Here is a 24319-nt window from a genome sequence, read left to right as displayed (position 1 = left end):
TTCGATCAAAGTCCCTATGATCACTGTTACGTTGCAATTATGGCTTTATTGTTTGGTGATTTCGAAAAGTTTTTTTGGTTTGGACATGTGTTTTATTGTAGTACGGAGTTAGACTGATGGCCTTAATCTAAGTTTTCTTGTGGTTGTTGTTGTTCGACTTGCTTCCCACTGGGATTTTTTGCACACAGCGTTGGTGTACGGTGCTTTTTTTTTCAGGAATATTCTTGCTGTTTTTTCATGGATTTTCTGTTTGCACAGTCACAGTCACTTTAAGATGTTTTTTTGTTCGTGTTTTTTTGTTTGTTGTGGTTGCACCCGATTCAAGAGCCGAATGGCTCACAGGGCTATACCAAAATAAAGAAACTGAAACTGAGGAGAGAGGGTTCGTGTACTCCTGCCTAATGTTCTCTGTCGAAGGAGCGCAGACTGCAGTGGTTTATTTTATATTGGTTTGTGTGGCTTGTCTCTAATTTCCCATTCATGCAGGAGGTGTGCAACATCGGCCTGTTGATGTTCTGATGCGGTTGTCAGTGCTGTCGCAGGACCCCCCCCCCCTGCGGTTTGTCACCGACGTGCCCGGGTAGCTGCGCGCCCTCTGATCTGTTGGCAAGCCAAGGGGGCTGTGGATGCGAGGGCCGGGACCCGACTCACCCCTTGTTCAAAGTGCTCGTCACGTCGCCCCAACCACGCATAATGAGTGGGACGCACACTCATTATCGCCGCGAGCCTTGTTCAGTGAATCTCCGCGACGAAATTTGGGCACTACCCACTGGGCCACGAGGTGGGGATGTTGCGCCAAGCTGAAGTTTCACTTTCTGGCGTGGCTGCCCGCATTTAAAACGCACCGCGCGCACTGCGCTGCAACGGGACAATGAATCCGCGACAGCATGGAACGATAAACTTCTCATGTTCATGCGCAGGGAAGCTAATCAGCGTCAATGGGCGACCTAATATGGGATTTTTCGATCAACAAATGATTAATTATATCCTGTTATAGCAATGTAACTCAGAGTGTTGATATAAGCCCACCCCCCCCCCGAGCAATGCACACGCACGCACACATAACCTACAGCCCTTCCTCACCTGACCGCTGCACGACTAACGTTACGAGCCAGTAGTGCGAAAGGAGTATCTTTCGGATCCGATGACCACTGTTGCGGTGCCTATGCCATGTCTTATTGCCCCTAATTACCTACGTGACTCCACTCGGGTTTAGCCCAGAAAGGGTGTGCGCTGTGTAACTGCAGGTTTATATGTTCAATATAGACGTCCAGCCCACTCTTTTTGGACCAAGTTTTGAAGAATTTCGAAAATGTTTTTTTCTAAAAAAATGTTTTGCACATCCAATTAGCCGCACTCTAATCCAGTGTTCTTCACTCATTTTCAGAAGGGGGCCACTTTCGCCGATAAGACAAAATCAGTGCAAGGGCCGCCACATATTTGAAAACATTGAGGGTTTGACAGCATGCTGTGGTGTTGTCACGTGTTGTGTATTGTCGGGGGCTGCACATCAGGGGACGCACTATAGGCCACCAGGGGCCGCCAGTGACCCGTGGGCCTTGCAATGAAGAACACTGCATGAATCTAATATGTATTACTGCACTTTTGTGGAAAACTGGGACCAATATCTAATAAAGTCCTTCCCTCTAAACATCTGGCAGTTTACCTGCATTGGTTCAAGCAAGACTGCTCATTACTCACTGAATGTCGAAACCGGTCCATATTACCTGTGTTGAACCAATTCTGCCGGTATTATCCACTTCCAACAGACCGTGCAAGCCAATGAGACGTGTGAAATTAGACGTTATCTCTGATTATTTATTTCTATAAGATTTATTGGATTAAAGATATTTGCAAAAACACTGCATAATCAATTATCACAGCAAGGCACAAAACAATCATTTAATCACCGTGATCTGCCAATTTGAGCTAATGCAGCATGAATCTAATTTATATCCCCAGGGCACATTGTAGGCCTCTCGTGGCTGCAGAGGTCACATATCCCAATTACATACAACGCAGGGTGAAGTGACGGAGCAGTGGTTAGTGCACTGCACGATAAACCTGGTAACCTGTGTTCAATTCTCAGCCAGGACAAACATCAGTGGTAAATGCAATCTGAACTGGCCCAAGTCCTCTTCCCTTTACCTACCTTCACCAAGCAGCATTGTTGTCGTATGGCCAAACAATCCCCACAACTGAAAGTCACGGGGAAGCTTCATCCAACAGTGTATTCACGAAAGGCTGCACATTATAATATAAATGTAAATAATAAACTCTCACATGCATGAGTCAATGCTTGCACCTGGAGCATAAGGATCGATTCCAATTATGAGACCGATGCACCATCACACGATTATTAACTGACCAAACTGAACATTTCAACAGCGCCATCGAGAAAAGACCTCTAAAAAAATAACAGCGGAGTTGGGTGTATCAGCTCGGCCAGAGGAACCTGGGACTGGAGCCCTTTCCCACTCTGCCGGGCCAAGGTTCTTAATGACGCTCCCTCCGCTCAGACATTGGAGCCCTTGTGTCGTGAGGACCGTCCTGCTCCAGCTGCGGCCTCCCCCCACCAGCCCTCTCCTCCCTGCGCAACACCTGCTCGCCACACAGACACACACTTATTGTGCGGTACAACAAAGACCCCCCATGTAGACTTTAGACTGTTTGGGGCAAGTGCTGCTAGCGAGCACCTATAAAGGCCGGCATGGCACACAAAGGGGTGAGTAACCAGCACAACGCCCGGCCGCCTTTGTCTCCACAGTGGCGATGTTTAAACACCACATAAGGTACTCATTTGAGGCCGAGTCGACCTAGGGGAGGCCCAGGACCGGTTCAGATATTTGTTACTGGTGTTGGCCATGAGCAGGAACCGAACTCGGGTCGCTATCCGCTACATCACCGCTCCCCATAGGGGTTTAAACAAACACGCACACACACATTCACTGTGGTGCTTAACACACACAAAAACTCACTCGGAGACAAGACTTAGGAAAGCTGAAGGCTGAAATAACAGAAAAGTGGAACACTCACCCCCCTGATGATCTTCTCGCGAAGTTCGGCTTGCGTGAGTGGGCGCTGCTCTTCCTCCGAAACCGATGACTCAGAGCCACTGTCCTGTTCCCCTCTACCATAACACAGCACCAATGTGGCCACGCGTGTGAGTGTGCGAGTGTGTGAATGAGAATCCTCTTTGTGAATGTGAGTGGGTGTGTGTGACTGAGTGTCCCTTGCCAGCCATGCCGAGAGGGTTGTGAAGCCCCAGTCTGGTTTCAGACCGGCATGGTCCTGCAAAGATGTCATATAGTTCTTCTTTGGTTCTTTCGGTAAAGTCACGTAGAATGAGAATAAAATAATAAATTGATAAAATAAAATAACAATAAAATTCTCACGACGTTTCGGCCACAACCCAAGCGGCCTTCATCAGGTGAAGGGGCGAGACTGTCTGGTAGGACAGCGCTGGAGTGTCTCGCCCCTTCACCTGATGAAGGCCGCTTGTGTTGTGGCCGAAACGTCGTGAGAATATTATTTTGTTATTTTATTTTATCAATTTATTATTTTATTCTCATTCTACGTGACTTTACCGAAAGAACCAAAGAAGATGAATCATTGCAGTCACGAAAGCTTTAAATCGAAAAATTAAATGTCATATAGTTGGTCCGTCTGCTACGGCAGAAGTATAGGGCATTTTAACAGGACCTACATCTCTGCTGTGTTGACCTGGTCAAGGCCTATAATAGGATTAATAGGCCAGGGATTTTTGGATATTCATGTTTTCGGTAGTTAAATGGTGGGCAGGCCCATGTAAAGCTACATGACCAGTAGTCAGAGCAATTTCCTTTTGTTTCTGTGCAAAAGAGATGTCCTCTGGTCCCTACACTATTGAACAGATGAATTTCCATCTGGTACAGCAACAATGGGAGGCTGAGTGATGCCCTGGTAAGGTCAAGGAATGGCTCCATACTGGTCAACCATGTTACGTATGGTGATGATGATCACTCTGAGAAGGAGTTAGATATGCTTTTGTTAAATCTGGTGCATGCAACAAATAGGTGGGGCCTTACCATAAGCCCCACCAAAAACAAAGCAAATATCAAATTTGTAATGGGGCAGTTGTGGAGAGTGGAGGAGTTCACATACATAGCCAGTGTGCTTATGACCAGCTCCGGTTTGGCAGCAGAGGTATCACTTCGAATCAGTCAAGCGCCATTATCTTTTCATTGGCTGTGTAAATCTGTATGGAAGCTGCCTGAACTATCACACCATATGAAGCTCTCGGTCTTTTTGGGAACAGTTATGTCCTCTCTTCACTAGATTTGCAAAACGTGGATGCCTTTAAAGGAAGATCTGGACCGGCTTGAAACTTTCTGGTTGGCCTGTCTATAATCGATCCATCCTGAGTTTAATCAGACTGGATTGTGTGAGTTCACAGATCCTTGAAAAAGTGAGCTCCTTTGGCAGGTGAGGCTGTTTATCTGGGTCATGTAGCCTGCATGCCCAGCCATCGCATGCCCAAGTAGCTTCTGTTTGCTTGGAGAGAAGGGGATAAATTGGCACAGTACAGGCTAGAAAAGAGGTGGGCTGAAGTGGTACAGGAGAATATGGAGCCCAATGGACTTGCCGATGATTTGTACCAGCAGTGTTAAGATCAGCCTCTATGGAGGAGCCTCGTGAAGAATGTTATTGGGCAGTTGGAGGCAGTCGCTCTCCAACAAAGTTGGCACAGTGGGGAACACAGGTGGTGCATCTGCCAGGTCCCTTGACCTCCTGTCAGGGAGCCTTGAATACTTCCCGTGACCTGAAAGTGCACCTAGGCTGCCACAAGCGCTGTGGAAAGGTCGCCGCCACTTAGTGACGAATAGTAGCTGTTGTTGTGTGCTGGAGAGCATTTGTATTGTGGTTAGCAAACTGAACAATGAACCTGGTGACTGGAGTGAGATTGTTGCTCAAAGCCAACATCAGTAACAAATATGTGAACAAGTCTTGGGCCTCTCCTAAGGTCGATTCATCCTTATATAAGTACCTGGCACAGCATGTAAACCTCACCACTGGATAATCAAAGGCCGACGTGTGTGTTGCTGGCCATCCACCCCCTCATGCGCCGTGCCAGCCTTAATAGGTGATCGCTAGCAGCCCTCTTGCCCTAACAGTCTTTTAAAGGCTATATGGGGGGTTTTTGTGTGTGTGTGTTAGTGGCCATGAATGAGTGTGAGGAGTTGGTGTTCTTACATCTATCACAGTGACAAATTAGGGTGTTGGATGGGTGTGAGAGGTTGGTTCTCCCCCGCCTCCCCACCTTAAATTAACTACCAAAAGAACACTCAAAAACATCACAGTAAGCGCATTCTGGAGGTTCTGTGGACACACGTATCGATGACCCAGGGGACTGATACTGTCCCTCGCGTATCCTCATGAAACAATGGGCAATCACTGGGGCTAGCAAAGTAGGAATGTTGAATACTCGGTGGGAGCTGTTTTTTTTTTCCTGTAACACGGTTTACTTTGTTATTGTACTTTTTATATTTTTTTCTTTTAATAATTTTGGTGACCCAGGTTATTCGTAGATATGAGACACTCTTATCCTCTTCAGCTTGCACTTGGTTACACAAAATACATTCGAAACTTGAATTGACTCTCAGTAGGCTGCAGTAAAGGCAATGCGATTGTCTTAAGTGCTGCTGTGAGTGAGGGCCTGACCCAGGGGAAGGCAGTTGCACTGCGAGGTCAGGCACCGTTTCCAGCGGAGACTGTCCCAGAAGTATCCGTGCTCCATCTGGAGACTCAAACGGCTTCTCGTCATCCTGAGTGCACAGCACAGACGGAGACAGGGCAGCATGTACGCAGAGACAGAGACATCATCTTCCTCAAGAGAGACACCGGTCACGTGTGCGGTGTCTACCTTAAGAGAGAGGTAGGACTGCACAGTCAGCAGGTGGTTCGCTTTGTGCTCAATGTTGCCAAGGTAATGCATCACAGTGGAGTCTTGGATCCCGCCTGCTCCAGACAGCAGCTCCTCGATCTCCGATCGATCGCACTGCAGATTCGTGAAGAGCAGTTCCACCCCTGCACGACACGCTCAGCTGTGGGTCACTCAACACCGCCAGCTTGTGTGCACGCAGTGAAATGCTTAACATAACACACATTCCGAGGTTACACTTGCAAATGAGACTATGCTTGTCTTTTGAGTCCCCACCTGCTTAAACAAAATAATTTAGATTCTTCAAATACTCAACGCTCATCTCTGTTAAGCCAACAGCTGCATATTACATACATGATACTGACAATAATTAAATTAGCATTTTTACCAAAGTAAACATCAGTCCTAAAAGCGGACCTTGCACTTGTAGTAATGTTTACATCTTCTGGAATAAATGTTTAGATCTGAGTTTTAAGTCAAATTAAGCTACATGTAACAGATTCCATCACATCACGTGATGCAACCAATGGCCACTAAAGACAAACAATTACATTTTGGAAAATGGTGACAAATTCAGCGTATTTGAATAGAAGCAAAAAAATATTGATTCTGATGTGGTGAGCTGTTTCTCCTGTTTCTCAGTGGAGCCCCAGTGAGAGTTCTAGCAGTAACGACTTCAGGGCGGAACCCGAGGCCCCGCAGTCGGCATTGCGAGCAGTCCTCTTGTCTCCTTTCATTTGAGGTTTCCATAGCCTTGATTAGATCCACATTTCAACTTTAATACGGTGTTTAAGCATGTTACTTCGAAAGCAGACGTTGCTCAAGTCGTCCTCTTCCCAACCGGTCTCCGTAGACCACAAAGGCAAACAGTAAATGAGTGGGAATGTAACAAGCTGGTAAATGTTAGTATACAAATTCTAAATTCTCAAGTTTAGCGGTAGACATTACCAAACGCTCTCTCATGGCCCCGTCGATTATGCTTCCGGTCCTGCACCTTGTATGCATCCATTTTTCCTGTAATGCTAACTCAAGCTATGCAGTCAAATTTCCATTTGTATTTATTATGCGTTTAAAAGCCGCCCATAAATAACTTTAAGCTTGTAAGGCGCTCCAGCGGGCAGCTCGTTTGGCGCGGCGTTTGCAGGAATCGCACCGTCCTTCAAGCGCTGTAGGGCCCGGGTGGCGAGCGCGTTATGAGACGTGTGACTATCCGTGAGCACCGCTGCTTTGCTCTGCCTCGTCTCCAGATCGCGGAGCTGCACCTGCCGGGCCTGCTCCAGCGATGCCTCCTGCTGCTCAAACTCCTGCATTGCTCTCACGATCTTTCACAAACACGAGGAGCTCCATGTAGCCTACGTGGACTACTGTTGGGGCAAGTGCTTTTAGTGAGTGCCTACGAGATCAGCGCAATGTACAAAAGGGTAATGTGGCCAACACCACACCCAGCATTTGTTGTTGGGAAGCACATTGAAAAATGTCCCCCTTTTTAAAATTCTATTAATATTTTCAACAACGCATTAACAGGATATATATAATCGACGCAAACATAATAAAGAAATGGAACTCTCGGAGCCCTTAGCTGTGATGTAATAAACTATTGATAGTCAGGTGGCTCAGTGGTAGAGTGAGTGGCTTGCAAAGGGAAGGTTGTGAATTAAAGTTCTGGTTGGGGCTTGACTCAACCAATCGTTCCACCAGGGTCCATAAAACGAACACCACTTTATGGGTAAATCAACAGTGTCTTGCCTATGGAGAGGTTAACTCCCACCATAGGAACGTGGAATTTCTACCACTGACTCAGAGCTGTAAACAGGAGATGAGCACTACCGCAATGTTCATTTAACCAAAAAAAATACTTTCTAATTACAATATTTCACACAAACTCACCTCTGCAATCTGATCCTGTAGATATTCTATTTCATTGTTCTGTTCGTTCACATAGTTGAAGAGTGCAAAGTTACGATCCTCCACTGCAACAAGAGGCATTGGTTTGGCATTGTGAACGTCAGCCTTTAGTCGTGCATCATCTGTGTTCATTTGGAAACAACCGAGTCTCAGCGACAGTGCGAACAATCACCCTCAATGAAGGCTCCCACGAGCGTGTCAAGGTCGTCCTCGTGTGTGATGGCATGGATCTGTTGGAAGGCGGCTTCGTACGACTCCACACTCTCCTGCACGAGCTCCCGCTGCCTTTTCTCAACCTCGTCTGTATGAATAGTAGGCGCATAACAGGTCACATGACAGGTCGGGTGAAAAATCGTGTAACAGGCCTGCTGTAGAGACGTGAGAAGTGAACATGGTGGGTGGGTGAGGATGCCGGCCGCTGTGCAAGACCTTTTCTGTACAGCGCTCCAGTCTCCAAGCTGACTCTCTCTTGCCCCTTGACTCCCATGAAATCGCGGAGTCGCTGCTCATGGTCGAGCAGGCGCTGCAGCTCCTTCATCTCGGTGGCGTACTGGGCGCCGTCCTTGTCGGCCTTCTCCCTCAGCAGCGCCACTTTAGTGCGTGCCTCATCCCTGCTCGTGCACGTGCCACCATAGGCATCGCGCCACAACTCCCTCAGAGATGTCTCGCCAACCCGGGACAATCCGGCAGGTATATCTTCTACTATGTATTCCTGTTCCCTCTCAATAACTCGCCTATGAGAGGCTGCATTAATTGTTCCAAAAATTCGAGTACTCATGCTTTTGATGGTTTCTAAATCTGTTAGCATACTGTCACAACCAATCAAATAGCAATCAACTCTCAATATTAAACTGGATCACATGCATGATTGTGCTGATGACATCATGGCACCTATTTAAGAACCTGGACCAGGAAGCTCTTTCAAGGGAAAACTGAGCCCTTGATAACATCTGATGTTGCTGGATGTAATCTGCAGAGAAACGTTGTATAACAATTGCCAAAACTGTGCTTGCATTCCAGTGCTCGGATTTGCTGAAAAATCCAAATCAATTGATACATTTACCCATGTGACAACTTGATTTGACTGGCTCTGTCAGGTGGTGGAGGGTCTTGTTTAAAATTGGCAAAATAAACTAAATGCAGACCTCACTTAGAGCTTAAGACACATTCATGGAGAAGTGAGCGGTAATCGAATCCTCGCTAAAAAGGGGGCATTATACCATTGTATTTATTGTGATGCATTCCAGAAAACATTCTTTTTTACGTATGAGCAATATATGAGGGCTTAATTGGGATATAGGTAATCGTGCTAGTAATAATACAAATGGTAAACCTTATTTTATTATGAAAATGTATTTCCTATTATAATATCATAAGTATTATGTACTGTACTCACCAGTGCATTCTGCTGTGCTCCAACATGACAGCGGTGGCAGACGAGGTTTGAGGAGCTACTACCAGGAACGTGATGTTTTTTTTTTTAAACTGGTAATCGTGGCCACGAATTGTGATGTTCGAATCGTGGGGGGGGGGGGGGTGGGTTTCGGGTTGGCTCAAAGCGGACATCGCTCTCACTAGCTGAGTAAATGTAAAGATGGTTGTAGGTGCGTTTCCTTGGCACCTTGCGTGTTCTCACTCGTAGGCACTCTTTAGATTTTTGGATCTTAATGTTTAAGAAAAAAACGTTCTCCAGGACAAAGAGCGCTATAATGAATCAGTGTTCTACGGAGTCGCACTACACAAGGTCTTCCTGTAAAGAGTAATGGGCATACTGTATTGTATTTGTGATCTTTTGCCTATTTCAAGGAACGTATTTAACTTACAGTCACAAGAGCTTTGTTCGAGATATTTTACAAAAAAAAAAACTTTCAGAGTTGTGCAATTGCATTCTATTCCTGTATTTCGTTTACTAACCGTGATCTCCTATGACACAGAGACCTGTAGGCTCAATTGACTCTCGCCCGGTTTTAAATCCACTAAATAAATGAGTGAATGCAACAAACTGGCACATACACACACAGACACTCTTCACCGGTCAGAGTTCACAGGCCAGGTCGCATTTGAAAATAAGCCCATCATCCCTCAAGGGTCCATAAAATAGGTGCCATTCAATGGGGACGTTAACAATGGTTGTCCCATGGACGCACTTGCCCTTGTCATAGGATTTATGAATTTTAACTTCCTGGATTAGGGTTGTAAGCAGGAGACGAGCACTAGCTGCATACTTATTTGAGCAAGAAATCACTTTTACTTTTGAGTGTGAAAGTACTGCCCACTGGGAGTTTATTGTTTTGACTTTTCACTCTTCCTCAGCCTGAACAATCAGAATAAAACTTACTACCTGGAGTCATAAGCTGCCGTAGACGTGTCCATGACGATGTCCATCTCGTGGTGAGTGTCTTGCAGCTCCTGCACACACACACACACAGCAGGGGAAATACAAGCGAAAACCCTGCAAGAACAATGCTACCTTTGTTATTTTGGTCTATTTGTTTGTATTTGTATATTTATTGAGAAGGCAAAGGATATTGAGAAGCCCTTGCTATTTTTTTACCAGACGATGAAGAGGCATTTTAACGAGTACCTCATGATAAGAGTATATTTTGCAGATAACCACAAATAGGATATATCTAGATTTACGCAGATGAGAGGTAGCGTTTTTTGCTGCACCTTCCTTGAAGAATCTGTCTTTATAATAAAATGTTTTATCTGTCTTTAAGTTAAGTTTCAGGAGATTAGGACGTAACATTGGAAGCCACATATGGAATCTGAATTTGGCTTTCAGAGCCACATGTCTACCTGCCCTGCCTATGCAAGCAATACATTTTAGCTTCCAAATAGGTATCATTAAGTGGCGCATGAGCTCTGTTTTACAGCATCAGATACGCAACACTGCCGTTACAAAGTAGGTGGTTTAATGCCATCAAACTCAAGGGCATCATGTGAAAAAGTGTTCAGAGTATATGAAACGTTGGAATCGTCATGGTGCCCAAGCTCTCATTTTCGTCCCACATTTCTCAACTGTGAAGGACATCATACCTCTATCTGTGCAACATCTCCCACATCCACTATTTCATCACTCCAGCCACCGCTGAGACCCTTGTGTATGCCTTCATAACCTCTCTGCTCAACTACTGCAACTCTTTCCTCTACACCCTCCTCAAATCTTGCTCCTCCACACACCGGATGATTTACATTGCTGCTTCTGGACTCCTCACCAGCATCAGTAAATGAGACCACATCATCCCAATACTCTGATCTCTCCACTGGCTCTCAATCCCATCCTGGATCAACTACAACTATGCTCAGCATCTTCAAGATTCTACATGGACACATTCATGCCTACCACTACCCGCTTACCTCTACTGCTCGCCGTAAACTCTGTTTTTTCTCATCCCAATCTACTCCGCTCCATGCGCTCTCTCCTCCTATCACACTATACTATCTTCCACGTGCTCACCTATCTATTCTCTCTCATCTCCCTCTACACACCCTGATGCACTCTCAGCTCTATCAACCAAATATTTATATTGCAGCCCCCATCAACCTTTGTTCAGTGGGAGATCACTCCTGCTCCTCTACTGCTTCAGAATTATGGAACTCCCTTCCTGCTGCTGCCCGTTCTGCTGACTCTCTCTGCCACAGTTCAAGTCCAGGCTCAAGACTGTATTTTTGCTCATAAAATACAAAAACCCCAGCAGAAAATGTAAATTAATAGCATCTGAATTGAACTATATATCATAGTAATTCACAAAAATAAAGAACCACATCAGGATTGAAGAAAGATGAGGGGTGGGGGTCAGGGCAAGGAAACACAGGATAGAGCAGAGCAACAGCCCAGGACAGAGTAACTGGGGTCCAGAACCAATAATGAGCCACATACACAGACAGCTGGCACAGCCAGGACATAACTAATGTGAACAAACATACCTTTCCTTTCCCCAGGAGGCCAGTGTCCCACTGTGTTGTAGAGTGTTTTGAGATGTGGTTGCATTCACATGATAAATAAATCCACACTGTACTGCATTGTGAAAATAAGCGTGCCTCAACGTCTTACGAGCCAAACAATATCATGCTTCTGTCTCGCTTTCCTTGTGTGACTGCGAGTGGTTGCAATGCGGCATGGCAGCCACTCGCAGTCACAGGAGAGCTCAGCACACTTCACTAAACGCAGCATTGCCACCTTTTCCACTGTAGACCAAGCCCAGACATATTTCTCTGTCATGCTTTGTCTATCAAAACCGTGCAATATACCGTAATAAATGTAAACTCAATACAATTAAAACCCTGCCACCCAAACGCAGATGCCAATTTCCAGACTGTCTGGGTCAAACCCGACTAGGTGGCAACCCTAATTGAATGGCACATCACTAACCTGAAAACCTCATCACAGATACGACTGTATACAATCAAATTACGTGCTTATTGTTAATTAATTAATGAATCTATTCACTTAATATCACTTCTTAACCTCACGATTACATGCATTGAATTGCATTATCAGTAAACAGATGTTATTTAAAGAATCATATTCGTGGTAAACGATTCACATTCCCCATGCAGTCATTAGAGGTGCTATCATTCACTGCAATGCTAAAAACTACCATCAATTATAAAATCAAATTGAGGCAAATAATCGAATCACCAGGGTAGTGGTGTACAACATTGTGTTCATACCTTTAGCAATTTCCTGTAGATATTTTCAAAGTGCTCACGCTCCACTCTCAGGCTCTCAATGTCTTCTCGCAGTCTTGCATTTTGGGTCAGCTGCACGTTAAACTTGCTCAGCGCCTGCAAATACAGGTGTAGGCGCATTTAGCAACAATGCATCTCTGCCCATAAACATACCACTCGACTTGAACTTGCCTGTGCTTTGCCTTTTAATAGTTTAACCTATCATATGATGCGATTGGCCGACAGTGATTGATGTAACCCATTATGTGATGCTCTGAGCTCTCAAGCATTTGTGACCATGTCATTGGGAATAGGAAGGATATTGTCTCAACCCCATGATGAAGGTAGCGTGACGTAAAATTTCGCTACCAAATCTTGTCAGGATAAAAAAGGTTTAAAGGTGGCTTTTCCAGCTTCTTTACTGCCCGGAAGCACAATTTATCACGCAAAAACACATTTTCACAGGACATCAAGAGTGCTGGACGTGTTGTGTGACGTACCGTGTCGAGTCGATTTTCCAGCACATGCGTGTACTTGTGCGCCCGTGTCACGTGTGTGCGTGTGCCAGAGGAGCCCCCTGACTTTCTCCTCTCCGCTTCCATCTTCCGTTCCATTTGTTTCACCTGATACCCGCCAAACACGCGCACACGTGAGACACGCACACCCACCATGTGCACGAGTCAAACCAACCGTTCACCTGTCCCTTCGCACTTAATACAGTCTCGATTGAACTGTACACCAGTCAGTGGAGTGACGAGCTTTAATGCTTTGAGGCTGCGAGTCTGTGAGGAATCCCTGCCTGTACATCGAGCTCGTCCAGCCTGCGTCTCTCTTGGCTGATGTCACTCTCCAGCGCCTCGCGCAGCTCCAGCATGGCTCGCAGGTTCTCTGTGCACTCCTGGTCCCGCAGTCTCATGCTTTTGCGCTCCGATAAACGGACGCTCTGCAACAGATCCTCCTTTTCCTTCTCCAGCTTGAAGATCTCGGACCTGTCGGGCCAACACAACCACCGCCATGGTGGTGAGATGTTATCTGCCTCGCCTAGTATACATGAGGCCGTGGGTTCGATCCCGACGCTTACGCCTGCTGTATATTTGGAGTTTGCATGTACTACACCCGTAGTCGCGTGGATTTTTCTCCAGGTCCTCCGGGTTTTGTCCCCTCATTTAGAAACATGCGTTGAGAGTATTTGGCTGCTATACATTTCCACATAAGCCACTTCGTTGAGCTATCATTGTGGCCAGGTCGCCTCTGAAAAATAATTATATAGCTCAGTAGGCTTAACCTGGGAAAATAAAAATAGTTTAATAGTTTAGCTTACCAAAAAAAATGTTGGCCTACAGCGGGCAAATATATTTAATTGAGAGAGAAAGTCAACAATCATGGGGCCTCACTGCCTTCTGCATGTCACAAAGGGATAGGTACTGGAGAGAGCACAATGGTGTAAAGACAGAGAAAGGGGAATGCAAGCGGCTCATCATACATCCACTGAACACGGGGGACGTAGCCACACCACACCAGTGCTTTGTTAAGGTAATTTTAGTAAGGCGGGCACTCAAAGCCTTCACATTGTCAGCATGATCCAAGCATGTTTTTTAGAGATAGGTAGAAGGGCTGTATTACATCTGCCTGCGGATAAGATCCTGGGACTCCATGTTGTACGTTTGCCGGTCACCCTCGATGATGCGGCACTGCCGCTGGAGCTTGCTCAGTTCCCCTTCTGCTGTGGAATAGACAAAAGGGCTGAAGCAAAATGGTGAAATGCTCCCACATGGAACTCTCAGCCATTTGATCCCATGCGAAACAAAGAAACTCGGCTTCGTCAGTTAACCTGCGACAGTGTCACATTACAGGGCCATTAAACTCAATGACGGCCCAGGTTTTTAGTCATTGACACAGTAGAGGCTGGAAGGCCCAAACCCCGACCCTCCCCTTGCACCTGGGCGCCCTGACCCAGACAGCCCAGGCAGGGCATCTAAGCAAGACAATGTGCATACTTCAGCCTATTAATTAACAACCAAGCAGACAGATTATGGTGAATACTGTATTAAAAAATATTTGCAAAGTAATGAAGATGAGTTCTTAACTTTTACAAAGACAAATTATCATATTGTTTTGCAGCATCTCGATATCATCATATGCACATCAAAAATGTGACGACGTTGGATACAGCATTGCAATGATGACCACGTGACTCCACCCAGTCAAACAAAGACCGTGCTTTATTAAACAAAAGCAATCTAAATGATTTTGAATGAACATGGACAGCAGCAGAACTAATCAATAACATCACACCCTGTAACTTAAGGTTACTACTGTCACATGACTGCTCGGACAGGAAAGGTGATATCCACACGTTATAAATCCCAAACAGACTTCAAGGCTGTATCCTCCTCAGCGAATGTGGCGAGCTCCAGAACAATGAACATGACTGAGATGTCTCCGTTGTATTTGCTTCAATGAAGGGATTCAGTACTGCCCCCACAGATTATTGTCCATTCATAGACCAAATTCTCCTTTGATCACAGACCTCACTTGAGTTGTGTTTTCACTGAACCAGTTCTTGCCAGTACCCGCATATCTAGCTTTCAGCTGATAAGGGGTGAAGGGATAGGGTACCTAAGTCTGCCTTTTTTGTCCTCCACTGCAGGGACAGTTGAACCAGGTGATTAACAAAAGAGATCGGGGTGAGTCTGATTTTCAAGAGTGATTTGGGGCATGAGTCTGGAAAGCAGGTGGCGATGATTAAAATGTGTGATCCCAATTGAGTAATTTGGGGGTCAATTTAACAAATGTGGACGCAATGACCTGCTCTTGCGAATAACGCTAGCAGACGGTGTGTGTAGTAATAATTCATGGCGGCCGCTGGATTCGAACCGTAAACCTTCTGCAACGAGCGGCGAACGTGCTATCGCTGGGCCGCGTCATCTCCAGTAGCGAGGCCTTTGTAAGGCCATACGTGCGGCGGGATGAGATTACCCAGGCCATCGAGATCCACGTCACTCATGTCGGACAGCGGGCTGCGCGCAGATCGGCCCCGAGGCATCCTGCTCCTGCTGTGCGAGACACTTCTCCATCACCACCACACGACTTGCTTAAAATATACAGAGACGAAGATCCCCCGTTTATCCTTAACAGACTGTTGGGGAAGGTGCTGTAAGCGAGCACCTATTTAAGGCCATCACGGCACACGAGGGGGTGGGTGGCCAACACCACGCCCAGCCGCATTTGTCTCCCTGGTGGCGATGTTTACACACCGTACCAGGTACTTATTTGAGGCTGAGTCGATTTAGGGGAGGCCCAGGACCGGTTCAGATAATCGTCACCGGTGGTGGCCGTGAGCAAGATTCGAACTCGGGTCGCCGGGCAACATCATCACATCCGTGTAAGAGCAGAACTCCGCTATCAGCACAAAGCCTCACCACCATCACCGCACAGCCAGCCTCACCACCATCACCAGGTAGCCTCACCACCATCACCACACAGCCTCACCACCATCACCACACAGCCTGACCACCATCACCACACAGCCTCACCACCATCACCACGCAGCCTCACCACCATCACCACGCAGCCTCACCACCATCACCACACAGCCTCACCACCATCACCACGTCGCCTCACCACCATCACCACGCAGCCTCACCACCATCACCAGGCAGCCTCACTACCATCACCACACAGCCTCACTACCATCACCACACAGCCTCACTACCATCACCACACAGTCTCACCACCATCACCACACAGCCTCACTACCATCACCACACAGCCTCACCACCATCACCACACAGCCTCATCACCATCACCACACAGCCTCACTACCATCACCACACAGCCTCAACACCATCATCACGCAGCCTCACCACGCAGCCTCACCACCATCACCACACAGCCTCACCACCATCACCACACAGCCTCACCACCATCACCACACAGCCTCACTACCATCACCACACAGTATCACTACCATCACCACACAGCATCACTACCATCACCACACAGCCTCACCACCACCACCACACAGCCTCACCACCATCACCACACAGCCTCACTACCATCACCACACAGCCTCACCACCATCACCACACAGCCTCACTACCATCACCACACAGCCTCACTACCATCACCACACAGCCTCACCACCATCACCACGCAGCCTCACCACCATCACCACGCAGCCTCACCATCACCACGCAGCCTCACTACCATCACCACACAGCCTCACCACCATCACCACACAGCCTCACTACCATCACCACACAGCCTCACCACCATCACCACACAGCCTCACTACCATCACCACACAGCCTCAACACCATCATCACGCAGCCTCACCACGCAGCCTCACTACCATCACCACACAGCCTCACTACCATCACCACACAGCCTCACCACCATCACCACACAGCCTCACCACCATCACCACGCAGCCTCACCACCATCACCACGCAGCCTCACCACCATCACCAGGCAGCCTCACCACCATCACTACACAGCCTCACTACCATCACTACACAGCCTCACTACCATCACCACACAGCCTCACCACCATCACACACAGCCTCACTACCATCACCAGGCAGCATCACAACCATCACCACGTAGCCTCACCACCATCACCAGGCAGCCTCACCACCATCACACACAGCCTCACCACCATCACCACAAAGCCTCACCACCATCACCAGGCAGCCTCACCACCATCACCCACAGCCTCACTACCATGCCTCACCACCAGCATAATCACACCACAGGTGCGATAGGGTTCGCAGTGAGAGTATGAGCAGTGAGTGGCAAGAGTGAGGGGAGGATTGTGAGGAGTGTGAAGCCAGTGAGGAGTGTGAGGAGTGAGTGAGAAGCGAGCGAGGAGTGAGAAGCGAGCGAGGAGTGAGTGTGAGGAGTGTGAGGTGAGGAGTGTGAGGTGAGGAGTGTGAGGAGTGTGAGGTGAGGAGTGTGAGGAGTGTGAGAAGGGAGTGTGAGAAGTGTGAGGAGTGTGAGGTGAGGAGTGTGAGGAGTGAGGAGTGTGAGGTGAGGAGTGTGAGGAGTGTTAGGAGTGTGAGGTGAGGAGTGTGAGGTGAGGAGTGTGAGGCGTGTGAGGAGTGTGAGGTGAGGAGTGTGAGGTGAGGAGTGTGAGGAGTGTGAGAAGGGAGTGTGAGGAGTGTGAGGTGTGGAGTGTGAGAAGCGAGTGTGAGGAGTGTGAGGTGAGGAGTGTGAGGAGTGTGAGGAGTGTGAGGTGAGGAGTGTGAGGAGTGTGAGGAGTGTGAGGTGAGGAGTGTGAGGTGAGGAGTGTGAGGTGAGGAGTGTGAGGAGTGTGAGGAGTGTGAGGTGAGGAGTGTGAGGAGTGTGAGGAGTGTGAGGTGAGGAGTGTGAGGTGAGGAGTGTGAGGTGAGGAGTGTGAGGAGTGTGAGGTGAGGAGTGTGATGAGTGTGAGGAGTGTGAGGTGAGGAGTGTGAGGAGTGTGAGGAGTGTGAGGTGAGGAGTGTGAGGTGAGGAGTGTGAGGAGTGTGAAGTGAGGAGTGTGAGGAGTGTGAGGTGAGGAGTGTGAGGAGTGTGAGGAGTGTGAGGTGAGGAGTGTGAGGAGTGTGAGGAGTGTGAGGTGAGGAGTGTGAGGAGTGTGAGGAGTGTGAGGTGAGGAGTGTGAGGAGTGTGAGGTGAGGAGTGTGAGGTGAGGAGTGTGAGGAGTGTGAGGAGTGTGAGGTGAGGAGTGTGAGGAGTATGAGGAGTGTGAGGTGAGGAGTCTGAGGAGTGTGAGGAGTGTGAGGTGAGGAGTGTGAGGTGAGGAGTGTGAGGTGAGGAGTGTGAGGAGTGCAACTCGACCTGTGTGCTTCTCTCCGCGTCTCGTTGCTATGTGAGGAGTGTGAGGTGAGGAGTGTGAGGAGTGTGAGATGAGGAGTGTGAGGAGTGTGAGGAGTGTGAGGTGAGGAGTGTGAGGAGTGTGAGGAGTGTGAGGTGAGGAGTGTGAGGAGTGTGAGGAGTGTGAGGTGAGGAGTGTGAGGAGTGTGAGGAGTGTGAGGTGAGGAGTGTGAGGAGTGTGAGGTGAGGAGTGTGAGGTGAGGAGTGTGAGGAGTGTGAGGAGTGTGAGGTGAGGAGTGTGAGGAGTGTGAGGTGAGGAGTGTGAGGAGTGTGAGGTGAGGAGTGTGAGGAGTGTGAGGTGAGGAGTGTGAGGAGTGTGAGGTGAGGAGTGTGAGGAGTGTGAGGTGAGGAGTGTGAGGAGTGCAACTCGACCTGTGTGCTTCTCTCCGCGTCTCGTTGCTATGGTGACGTCACCCGCATTGCCCCCGCGGCGTCGACATCCGGGTACGCGGCGACACGAAGGCGGAGTCACGGACAATCGATTCTTGTCGTCTTTTGCGATCCTCGCATCGATTTACAGACGCTGTACCCTACAGAGCTCTAAACTAAAAAAACTACGTAATGTTTTATTTTAGCAGCTAAGGCCCACCGAGCTATTAGCTATTTTTTCAGAAGCGACCTGGCCACAAATGATAGCATAACGAAGTGGCTGACGTTGCCATTAGAGAATGTATGGCAGCAGCCAAACACTCGAAGCGTGTGGTGATGTTGATTATAAATGTGTGGGGGGAGGAGAAAAAACGTAAAACCCGGAATTGTTTTTTTGTTTTACAGGACCACGGGGAGAGAGACACGCAAACTCCAAATAGACAGCAGGTTTTGTCAGGGCCGGGATAGAACACACGACCTCCTGCATACCAGGCGAGGGAGATAACATCTCTCCACCGCGAGATAACTCGCTTCGTTAGTTTAACACGTAAGTTGGCTATCGCGACGATGGCGATATGACAAAATTGTAAAATATTTTTTTTATTTCGCGCGGCAGGCAAATGCAGCAGCGTACGAGGTACGATACTGTAACTTTATCATCGCCATCCTCCTCCGACAACTAAGTTAATGTAGCCATCAACAACCCAGCATCGTTCAAGTATGCAGATGACGGACAATCTTTGTGAGTACAGTAGAATATGATACGTTACCATACGTTCAATGCATGTATGATAACATAGCTTTAGCGATTTAATTTTAGGGTTACCACGATACGATACATACGTTCAATGCATGTTAAAAGTTTTTATAGCAGATATTGTTTCCTGAAAAAATCTTCGATAAAATTGCAGTTCATATAGGTAGGCTAAGAATTTACCTTGTTTTTTACTTTAAATTGTACCGTGCAATACAGTATTGTAATGAATAAACACATACAGTATATCGTTTATACAGTACGGTACTGTAAATTGCTCTGTTTTGCTAAATTTTCACCATTCTTTAAGACTCCTGGGTAGGCTAGGGCCATTTTCGACTTACGATATTTTCGACTTACGATGGGGTCGTCGTAACGCATCGCCATCGTAAGTCGGGGACTACCTGTATCGTAAGTCGGGGACTACCTGTATTTTTTTAGCTTGATCGCGTAAATATGAGGTGCCACGATCGCGGAGCAACTCCGCAAGCGCCGCGATTCTCTCCCGGCCCCTGCACTAAACACAAACCCGCACGCAGCGCACCCACGTAGTGTCCTGGCGGGGGATTGCCTGGCACATCGGGTTTTAATCCGAAGGGCACCTAGAGGGAAAGTCCCATGGTTTCCCGTTGCCAGGAGATTGACCGACCCTCGCAGGGCAGGTTACATTGCGATGCCCCTAAAATTGGTTTAAAATTGTATGGGAGCAGAAAGAAAAGGTTCCCTGGGACCAACCGCAATGAGGTACAACTCGGGGAGGGAGAACGGAGGACGGAACCCTGAGCGAGAAGGGCGCAAGACAAAGGGATGATGGGTGGCCGCCGCCACCTGCCGGTCACATGTGAGGGGTGGGGGGCAGTGATAACCGTAGGTAAGCGCACGATTGGCCGCGCGGTACAATGCCACCCTGGGCCTTTGAAGTGAGGGGATTAGGCAGCGGTAGAGAAGGTGGAGAGGGACGACGGCACGGGTAAGCGCATGATTGGCTGCGTGGTACGATGTCACCTTGGGCCTTTGAAGTTTAGATAACAAAAAGAGTAACCCAGGACGATTTTAAGTCAGTTGTCTTCAATCTCCGGGCCGTCAAGACCCACTCCCTGCCGTCCTGCCTCCTCGAGCTGCTTGCACCATCCGTGTGATGCCAGCGAGTGCTGCTACGAGGCAGTGATAGGTGAAGTTTTCGCTTGTCCTTCTCCCTCCGACTCTCACAGCGTCCATGTGACGCCGTGAGTACAGCTATGAGGTACGTGGTAGGACGTTTGAGTGCTGGGTTAGGATAAGCTCTTCTCGCAAAATATTTCCCCTCCAGGTAGAGTATTTGCGCTGTTAATAAACTTTAGTTCAGCGTATCGGCGCAGTGTGATTTCTGTGTGTGTGAGTAGAACATCGGCGTGGTGTCAGCAATTTGTGTGGTGCGACTGCGCGGGGCGGACGGTGTGCAAGAGAGAGTGAGCATAGAGCTGTAGTGGCGGTGTGGTATTGTTAATTTGAGGATGTGTGTGAGGTGGGCATGTATTTAAACACAAGCGCTTGCGCGAGTTCGTGCAACAATAGCATTGACGGCGAGGCGCACGCACAAATTCGCGCAGCCCTTTAGCGCTAGCCTTTGTGTGTATAGTGTTTATAATGACGAATACACTTAAATTTTGATTTAAAGCTTTCGTGACTGCAATGATTCATATTCTTGGTTCTTTCAGTAAAGTCATGTTGAAGGGAAACAATAAAATAATAAAATATATATAAAACAATAAAATTCTCACGACGTTTCGACTGTAACACAAACAGTCATCATCAGGTGTGAAAATCAACGGCAAGAAACATTTGAAAGAAGTGGCGGTTTGTATTTATTTATTTTTAAACGTTAGCACCACGGATAGCAATTTGACTGTTTAGAAAGACGAGTCCATCTATGTTCGGAAAAGAGGAGGGGGGAGACAAAAAATTAATGTTTGCTCTCTGAAAGCCACCGTAAGCGTGAAACAATCAATTAAGACCCGAAATGGTTTATCAAATCCTTCCAATGATTGCTAAGCCAGAGTCCATCTTCTCGGTTGAAATTGTCTCTGTGTTTGTATATGTGGATAGCCTCATGAACGAATCTCTCATGTTAGCCCGATGGCTTGCAAAGAACCTCTTTCTTGGAGAAGTCAATGTCATGTGAGCCTACTGAATTATAACAGTGATCTGCCACGGCCGAGATGTTGGTTCTACCGTGTTTAAGGTCTGCTTTGTGTTCACGAATGCGGTCCGAGACATGTCGTTTGGTTTCTCCAATGTAACTACTACCACAGAGGCAACTTAGTTTGTAGACACCAGGGTACTGTATGTCCGGAATCACATCTTTTGCAGACGGAACCAGATCACGGATTTTATGTAATGTGTTGAAACGGACCTGGATCTTGTGTTTATTCAAGATTTTAGAGATATTTTTTGTGATTCCCGCAATGTAGGGTAAAGTGATGGTTTTGAAAGGCTCCTCAAGAGGGTCCTTCATGGTTTGAGTGATAGCTTTGCGGATTGTATAGTCGGAGTAACCATTAGCCTTAAGAGCTTGGTGTACGTGCTTGAGTTCACTCCCTATGTGTTCCTGGTCGGATATGCATTGGGCTCTATGGTGCAGAGTCTTGATGAGAGAATTCTTCTGTGATGGATGGTGGTGGGAATCCGGTTTCAGATAAGCATCCGTATGGGTAGCTTTCCTGTAGACAGAGTGGCTCATTGAACTTTCAGGTCTCTTTTTTATTAGGACATTCAAAAAAGGTAGCTTGCCATCTTTTTCGACTTCCATGGTAAATCTGATGGCTGGGTGTATGGAATTGATGTGGTCGAAGAATTGGTCTAGAGCAGGCCGGCCATGTGGCCAGATGATAAAAGTGTCATCCACGTACCTCTTCCATAAGGTTGGGCGCAGAGTGGCAGTCTGGATGGCGTCAGTCTCAAATGTCTCCATGAAAATGTTGGCTATAACCGGAGATAGGGGGGAGCCCATTGGGGTGCCCTCAGTTTGTAGAAAGTTCCATTCCAAGTGAAGTATGTATTGGTTAAGCAGTGTCTCACCAGGGGGGGTACCTCAGTGTTTAGTCCTTGATGAACCAAGTCTTCAATGATTGCGATGGTGTCAGGTACAGGAACTTTGGTGAATAAGGAAACTACATCAAAACTGACAAGCAGGACGTCTGGGGACAGGGAAATACCCTTGATTGTCGATACCAGGTGAGTAGAATTTTGTACCGCAGAGGTGGTTTTTCCAGTGAAAGGCCGCAGGATTTCAGACAGAAAACGAGCTAGTTTGTAGGTGGGGGAGTTGATAGTAGAGATGATGGGACGAAGGGGTGTATGTACTTTATGTATTTTTGGTAATCCGTATAATCTTGGTGGCCTGGCAGCAGAAGGTTTCAACGAAAACTGTTTAGTTTGATCAATTTATGCGGTTGAATCAGAAATTATTTTGTTGGTTTGTGTGACGAGGCTGTTGGTGGGATCTCTTTTTATTTTTATATTGCTGCCATTGTCGAGTAATTCTTTGATTTTGTTGTTATATTCTATTTTAGCCATGATAACAGTAGCATTGCCCTTGTCGGCTGAGAGGATTACAATGTCATCCCTCTTTTTTAATTTATATAATTCAAAACACTCATCTTTGCTGAGGTTGCTAGCTGGCATCTTAGCCTTTTTGAGGGTTGCAGCGATTTCAGATCTTGCTACGTGACTTTATCGAAAGAACCAATAATACGAATAAACTTCTTATGAGGCACACTGTTTATTGTAATTCTTCTCTTACACAGTTCCTAACACAAAGGGGTATACGGTCCCCTCACCCGATACCCTAAGAAGGTACAGCCTCCGGACTTAGCAGGAGTTACACACAGGTCTCTTGCTAACCTAAGGAGGTACAGCCTCCTGTCTTGGCGGGACTTACTCTCGAGTCTACCGCTATCCTAGAGTCCTCCGGCTTGGACCTAGGGGAGGCTATCTGACCCACCGCTGGCTCGGTGGGTCATGACCACTGGATACGCCGAGCCTTAGCTCTCAGAAGGGCTGGGAGGCTGGGTCCAGGGTCCTGTCTATCTTCAGCCCAGGCTTCGGTCTTCGTGTAGGGAGAGAACTCCCTGCGCTCTGCGCGCTCACCCTTCTTATACCCGTTTGTGGCCAGGTCTAACCAATCCCACTTTAACACGTGGAACTGTCTGATTGGTTCTTACCAAACTATGGCTATGATCCACTTCACCTCGTCTTACCCCAACCGTTATTCACACAGAGGTAACGCTGCACTGCCCCTTTGATACCTAGTGGCAATGCAGGTTACCGAACAGTGAGTAGTTAGCACCTCTACATGTGCAAGCAGATTAGGGCTTAACCACCCGGAGGTGCGCGCACATATTCATACCACCGTTTTCTTTAGTGCTAGCCTTTGTGTAAAGCGAGCGCCTGCAGGGGCGCACGCATGCACGCAGCCGCCTTCGTATTAGTGGTGGTGTACGTGGGCGTATGCGAGATAACCCCGGGCGGTGGTGAGCCAGCCACTTAGCTATGTCCCTCAGAGAGGGCTCTGGCGCAAGGGGGCCGATCACCCGATTGGCGGGTGATCGGAGGGGGGTGTGGATGGGGTGGACGTCGCGCCCCGCTCGTTCACATGGAGTGGGGAGGTGGGCATCAGCCCCCACAATATGGTGTCAGAGGTGGTACGACCCCCCACGCCTCCAAGGGAGAGATGCGCCCCACCCCAAGCGAAGGTAAGATGTGTATTCACAGGGCAAGGGATTCCGTCATGGAAGTCGTTTGCCTGCAACCTCACATACGCTAAGGACAGATGCGCAAGCGCTGCAGCAGCTATTTATTTG

The 24319-nt window shown here is 47.7% G+C and overlaps 1 protein-coding gene across 8 annotated transcripts; it reads right to left on the bottom strand.

Annotated features, from left to right (window-relative positions):
- Positions 1-1804: 1804 nt before the first annotated feature.
- LOC116950569 (outer dynein arm-docking complex subunit 1-like) lies at positions 1805-21305 on the bottom strand. Of its 8 annotated transcripts, none has more exons than XM_076072820.1 (15): positions 18728-21305; positions 15479-15555; positions 14123-14222; positions 13299-13488; positions 13000-13122; positions 12503-12616; positions 10167-10234; positions 8255-8436; positions 7998-8126; positions 7808-7890; positions 7074-7242; positions 5903-6066; positions 5701-5804; positions 3037-3130; positions 1805-2601 (listed from the first exon to the last, which is right to left on the bottom strand). In XM_076072820.1, exons 2-15 carry the CDS (start codon positions 15543-15545, stop codon positions 2497-2499), a joined length of 1692 nt encoding a protein of 563 aa, XP_075928935.1. In that variant the 5' UTR covers positions 15546-15555; positions 18728-21305; the 3' UTR covers positions 1805-2496. The 8 variants fall into 8 exon arrangements, with proteins under 8 accessions (XP_075928935.1, XP_032824362.1, XP_075928938.1 ...); XM_032968471.2 differs by having other exon boundaries at positions 15479-15552; XM_076072823.1 differs by having other exon boundaries at positions 14123-14219; positions 18728-21304.
- Positions 21306-24319: the final 3014 nt, after the last annotated feature.

This window comes from Petromyzon marinus, chromosome 39, assembly GCF_048934315.1.
Source record: "Petromyzon marinus isolate PM22_M1 ecotype Great Lakes invasive population chromosome 39, UKy_Petmar_22M1.pri1.0, whole genome shotgun sequence".
NCBI classification, from domain to species: Eukaryota; Metazoa; Chordata; class Hyperoartia; order Petromyzontiformes; family Petromyzontidae; genus Petromyzon; species Petromyzon marinus.
This window is presented reverse-complemented; position numbering and strand designations above follow the sequence as displayed.

Coding starts and splice junctions, on each gene's coding strand:
- LOC116950569 (XM_076072820.1), bottom strand. CDS start 15,545: ATGCCTCGGGGCCGATCTGCGCGCAGCCCGCTGTCCGACATGAGTGAC. Junction 14,223..15,478: donor CGTGGATCTCGATGGCCTGG/GTAATCTCATCC, acceptor TCTATTCCACAG/CAGAAGGGGAACTGAGCAAG. Junction 2,602..3,036: donor GCGAGAAGATCATCAGGGGG/GTGAGTGTTCCA, acceptor TGTGGCGAGCAG/GTGTTGCGCAGGGAGGAGAG.